The 6,121-nt window shown below is 60.6% G+C and overlaps 1 protein-coding gene across 1 annotated transcript in view; it reads right to left on the bottom strand.

The window, feature by feature from the left end:
* The window catches only part of GATA5 (GATA binding protein 5), a 12,388-nt gene extending 11,937 nt beyond the window's left edge, over positions 1 to 451 (bottom strand). Inside the window, exon 1 of the mRNA XM_019637154.1 lies at positions 350 to 451. Within this exon, the coding sequence (XP_019492699.1) occupies positions 350 to 451 (102 nt within the window). The remainder of the gene's footprint in view (positions 1 to 349) is intronic.
* Positions 452 to 6,121: the final 5,670 nt, after the last annotated feature.

The raw sequence follows: 6,121 nt of genomic DNA, 5'->3' as shown, positions 1-6,121 counted from the left end.
CGCCCCTTCCCTCCCGGCGTCTCCCCTCCTTCCCCGCGGGGTCGGAGCCGGGGCCGCGGCCGCTGCCACGTGACCCAGGCCCGCGGGGCTCCGCGCGGAAGGCGGCGAGGGCGCACGGCGCCCCCGGGCACCCCGCGCTGAGTCCCGGCAGCGCGGGCGACCGAGGTCGGCCGGCGCTCGGCGGGGTCCCGAGGCAGTCGGGGCGCGGAGACGTCTCTAAGTTTGTTCGGGGGATTCGCGGACCCCCACCCTTCCTTCCTCGCCAGCCCTCGGCTCCTCCGAGGCCGGCCGGCCTGGCGTCGGTTCCGCGTTTGTGAATGAGTCCGTGATCCCCACGGACCGCGCTCACGGACACTCTATGGTGGCACCCCCTCATTGCGCCCTTGGACTTCGGGGGTCCGGCTTCCGTGGGGAACCCCGGCTCGGTGTCGCTGGACTCAGGCCGCTGCATGCGCGAAGTCCCGCGGCAGGCCCGCAGTTTCCTCGATTTCTGACCAAGCTGGGCAACTTCGGGGAGCGTTCCCAGCTGGGGGGAGCGTCCGGGCTGGCAGACCCCTCCGGCTGCACCCCCTCACCCCTTCCGTGAGGTCCCAGCCCGGCTTGTCGCCCCACCTCTAGGTGGGCCTTTCACTCACCCGCCCTCCGGGGACACGGAGAGTCTCCTCCAGGCTCCAGAAACGTGGGATGGGTGGGAGACCACCGGCCACGGAGGCGGGCAGAGCGACCGCCTGCTCACCCTCGCCTCGCGGGTGGACGAGCCGAGCCCCCCTCCGCCTGCCCCCAGGCTCTCCGCGGGGACAGCGCCCAGCGGGTCCGATGCACTGCCGGGCCGGGCAGGACTCACCAGGCCACCCTTGCCCCGTGCTTGGGGCCTTGAGTGTTTTCAGTTTGCAGAGCGGGGCTCTCCGCTCACGGTCCTGGGTGCAGAGGCGGCAGACTGGGGCCAGGGGCGCCCCCAGGGTGGGCTAGACTCCCGGGCGCTGTCTGCCTGCGGAAGGGGTGGAGTGGGCCCGGCCGTTCCTCTCCATGCGCTCTCCTGGGGACAGCAGACAGGGACGCGGGTGGGCCAGGGAGGAGCGTCCCGGAAGGCGGCAGGCAGGGCCCCCATACACCTCGGGCCGGGGACACCATAGGGTCCACCGAGGGCTCTGGACCCTTGCCAAGCCTTGGCGGTGCCACTGGGAGGGGGAGTAGGGGGCTTTCGTGCCCCCCTGATGCTCAGCTCCCAGCCTCTCTCCCGCCTCCCCCACTGCTGTCCCTCCACCGTCTTCCTCCCTCAGGCCCTGGGTCTGTGATGCCCGTCTGACTCCGGTGGTCCCTGCTCTCCCTCATCGCTGTCTTTGGGGATCTGAGCGGGGCCCTTCTTCCTCGCCCCACCCCCTCCCGATTTTGCTGGTGGATCTCCGTCTTTCTCTTTTTCACAGTGGGCCCCACGAGGGCAGAGAGGGGTCCTGGTGCCACTCAGGGTCCTGGAAACTTGCTGTACCAGGGGCCCTACGTGGCGCAAAGGTGTGGCCTCCAGGACCCACAGGACAGTGAGGCCGGTTGAACCTCGCTCTGCTCTGTGGCCCTCAGAGACCGGTGACTCAGAAAGTTTAAACGCAACAGAAAAATGCCCCGCCAGCCAGCGTAGGGGTGCAGAGACATCAAAAAGGGGAGACTCAGCTTACTGGTGCTGAGACAACCCCTCCCCCCAAAAAAAAAGCTCCAGAGAGAAAGGAAAGACCTGCCGCAAACCCGGGATCCTGGGGGTAGGCTGCCGGGAGAGGCTTGTGTTTTTCACTTGGGATAAAACCCAGCCAGGTCCTTGAATAGCAAATACCAGCATGGGGGAGGTGGAGCGCTGGGCTTGTCTCATGGTGTTTCCATTTAATTCTCACAGCAATCTTGATGTTCTTATTATTCCCACTACAAATGGGGAAGCAAAGCACAGAGAGGTTAGCTAACCTGCCCAAGGTCACACAGCTAGTGATCAAACCAGGTAATTAAAACAAACAAAGATTGCAAAAATAGACATAGGGATGCAGTCTCTGATCAGTTTTTCTGTTAACAAACCTTTAAATGGGACCTGTATACTTTTTCTAATTAAAAGGCTGAGACTTTCCCCGGGAGAGTGTGTGGAGGTGGGGGTGGCATGGCAGAAGCTGCCTCTCAGTCCCTGGTCTCAGGGAAGGAGATTTACTCTTTACTTGGAAGACTCCTCCCAGGCTGGGCCCCACTCTGCCGGGAGGGCAGTCTGCTGGGTGTCCAGGGCTGGGCTGCCCGTCGTGCCATCTCATGGGTTACCGCCCCAGGTGGATGTGAGATCACCACCCTGCGGCCTGTAGAAGCAGAGGCTGCTGTGGTGTTTGCCCACCCCCTTAGGCTGGAAACCCTGTGGACCGTTGCCAGCCCCTGGGCACAGTGACAGGGTGGGAGGGGCACTGGTGTCTGTGACAGCATCTGGACCCCTTCACAGATTCCTCCTACTTGAACCAAAAAGACAGGCATCTCAGCAGATGCCTCCCGCACCCTCGCCGGCCTTGCCCAGCCCCCTCCGACTCCTCACAAGTCACCTGATGCTGAAGGACTCAGTCACCCTTCTGTGCAGTTGCCCCTGCCAGGTTCCCTGCGCCCCTCAGGAGGGAACCGGGTGCTCCAGTCCACCAGGACCTCACTGTTCCTGCTCGTCCGTCCGCTGCAAACCTGCCTATCCTGTAGGCCTGTGCTTCTCCTAGCTCCGAGGGCCCTCCCTCTGCCCTCCTCTCTACTTGCTGAACTCCTGCACATCCCTCGAGGCCCAGCTCGTAAGGCCCCTTCTGTTGGTGGCCTTCCCTGAGAAGTTGCTGTGTCCTCTCCCTTGTGCCTCGTCACGTTTTATGGTCAGATGGCCGTGTGTGTCCTGTTGTGCCTCTCCAGCAGACACTGAGCCCTGAGGAAAGCTTTGAGGACAGCAGGTCACAGTGTGAACGCAAAGCAGTCAGACCTTCTTCAGGCCTCCACTTGGCCATCTCAAGGCTGTGTGACCTTGGGTGAGTTTCTTGTCTCTCTGTGCCTCTGTTCCTCTGTAAAGTGGGGATGACAATGGTCCCTGCCTTGCACACTGGTTTTTGGGAGGATTAAGGAACAGGAGACGCCAGGCCTTATAAACAGCCTGCACTGTGGATGACCCAGCCGGGGCCTCGAGTTGGCTGCTGAGAAAAGGGGAGCAGGAAATGAACACAGAGTTCACGGGCGCCGTATCATTTATGTAACCCAATCTGCTTTCAAAGCCCCTTCCTGACGTCCCGTAGCATTACAGCTGGCAGGCACTCGCTGGCCAGGTCACCAGACAACCCACTTAGAGAGGGGTCCTCTGGGGAGGGGCTCAAGGCAAGTTTGTTTTGGGGGAGACATAACACGCTCCATCCAAGTGGGCTCATCTCCCTGTCGGCGGGAGTGTGCAGCCAATGTCCTATCACGTGATGGGATATTTATGACCAGCTTCCAGGCCAAGAAGCTGCCCCCAAAAGGCGCGCCCACAAGGGAGAGGGAGCTGGAGCAGGGACAGGGCGCAGGCCCATCACTGGGGAGGCGAGGGAGGCAGGGGTCTCTGGCTCCCCCAAGGGCTGAGTTCGTGAGATGGACAGAGGAACGGACGGCTGGACAAGCCAGCCCCCTCACGTCTACTAGCTGTAAATCACTTCACCACGATGCCTGGGAACCAGGCTGGGCCGTGCGCCGGTAATAAAACAGCTTGACACTAACGCTGGCCTGGGCAACGGCCGGCTGCCCTGATAGATCAGCCGCCACCTGACCTTGAACGAAATTGTGTGGTTCCTGGGTCCCTTGTGGCTGCAGGTCCCTGATTTTGCCAGAGAAGATAAAAATGAAAACCACATGTCACCCTGTGGAATTACAGCGTTTGACTTAAAAGCGGTGCCTTGGTGGCTCCCCAGCTGGAGGGCTTCCCCACACGCAGGCGGCTGCTCTCTCCTTTCCTGGACGCGGGTTCTGCCCCAAGCAGCTCAAGAACAGGATTCTTGTTGATTCCTTCCCTCCGCACCATCATCCGCACTGGAAATCCGTGGCACACTGAAACTACCCGCTCAGAAGTGAGAAGCAGTCAAGGAGAGTGGGTCTCGGAGATCCTGTTTGTTAAAAAATAGCCTGCAACTCTGCCTGGTCGTAAGCGCAGTCCTCCACTCAGTCCTCCCAACAGAACGCCGCAGGGCATCCCAATGAGGAGATGAGCTGTGTGTGTGTGGCCAGGAAGCCGGCACGCTCCATTGCTGGGCTGTAGATGGGGCTTCCTGGGTGCCAGGCCATGTGAACCCTCTGCCCCTGCATGCACACAAGGTCCCGTGTGGACTGCAGGAGCCACAGCACCACGTCCTCAGGGGCTGCCTGGGGCTCAGTTGCACCTGCTTTGGGGGAGCTGCTGCTCAAACCTCCTGCTCAGCGGCTCAGAGTGGCGACTGAGTGGCCTCATTAGAGCCACAAGGATGGGAGGAGAGCCGGGTTCGGTCCATGTGGTGTCCCCTTGCCCTTCAGCTCTGGCCACAACTCCACTGTTCCGCGTACAGAGCGCTGAGGCCTGCTGGAGGGTCAGGGTTCTCGGGACAATTGTAAGAGTCAGTGCATGGGCTGTGTTCCTGGGGAGAGGGCCTGCTCCCCAAATCTAGAGCCCAGTGTGCTCAAGGCCTGGTGGCGGGGAGTTCCTGCCCCAGGGTGTTGGGTGGTGATACCCTTAACAAGCTCCCAAACATAAATGTGTTTGCACACACTGGCACATCTGGACATACCCACGGGGATTGCACACACAGACACATGCACACACCCACATAAGCACACACGTGCTTGTGTGTTTCCATCTTCTGGGCAGAAAGCCTTTTCAGGAAACCCCAGGAGATAAAATAGAAACCACTTGCCCTTCTCCTTTCCAAAGTGATGTCAGCTGGTGGGGCTTGGAAAACTCCACGTGGCTGTTCATCTCCCACCCGGCAGGCCAGACGGACCCACTCTTGGGTGACAAAGCCGATTGTCTCCATTTCCCACTGAGTTGCCATCCAGTAGCTGCTCTGCGTTGCTGGACCTGGGCCCGAAAGCTCTGAGTGACGACGACAAAGGCCTGGGCAGCCCCCTTCCTGCAGCCAGCCAGCTGGGTGGAAGGACCTGCTAAGGGGAGGGCAGGGGCCACCGCCCTCCCAGCGTCCCTGCTGCTCCTGCCTGACCTGCCTGGTCAGACCCCATCAAGGTGGGCTCCCGGGCCATCTGCCCAGCATTCCTGGGTGCCACTCCTGGGGCTGAGCTCTCCACATATCACCCCATTCCATCCTCCCCGCGACCCAGCAAGAGGGTGATGGGGGGGTCTGATGCCAGACTTCCTCCAGGGGAGGGGGCTGTGTGCATATGGCTGTGGCGTAGAGAGGGTGAGGCAGAGAGAAGCTCCTTCCCAGAGCCCACTGCCCGGCCACACAGCCAAGAGGGGTGCACAGCCCGAGGGCTCCTTCTGCCCTCTCCTTGGGGAGCAACCAGCCTCCCACTTGGGGGCTGGGGAGGGGCCACCTCCAGGCTGTGGCCCCTGACCCACTCTTGGTACCCCCATCTGTGGCGGGGAGGGGATCCCATCCAGCCTCCCTGTCAACCCCATGGCTCAGTCCAGGAGTGAGTTTCCCGGACTGTGCCCCCCTGGCATGCAAATTATTTTTATGAGCCGAAAACAATTAAAGCCCCACAAACTCAGGAAGAGACTTTCACTTCCCCATTTCCTTGTTAAAGAGGTTCAGATAGAAAAGCCTGCTCAGGCAGGGGACCTTAGCACAGCCACCTGAGAGGTGTGAGGTACAGTGGTACAAAGCGAGGACCCGGCAGAGGTCTGCTCCTAGACGGGCTGCCCCGCTCAGCTGTCCCCCCTCAGCTGTCCCGCCAGGAGCTTGTCTGCCACGTCCTCCTCTACCTGTGAATTGCCCATTTGCTGCCTCCTTCCCCTTTGAAGTCCCAAACCCTTCCCCCCCTTTCTCCTTTGTCCAAAATGACATATATACCCCATTTTGCCACACTGTCTTTGGAATGTCCATGCTTATGTGAATTCTCTATTAATCTGCCTCTGTGAATGTGATTATTACCCTAGCTAGAAGAACTCAGAAGGTGGAAAGAAAAT

The sequence above is a fragment of the Hipposideros armiger genome, unplaced genomic scaffold, assembly GCF_001890085.2.
Source record: "Hipposideros armiger isolate ML-2016 unplaced genomic scaffold, ASM189008v1 scaffold_32, whole genome shotgun sequence".
NCBI lineage: Eukaryota > Metazoa > Chordata > Mammalia > Chiroptera > Hipposideridae > Hipposideros > Hipposideros armiger.
Note: the sequence above shows the minus strand (reverse complement) of the source record. Positions and strands in the feature narration are given on the sequence as shown.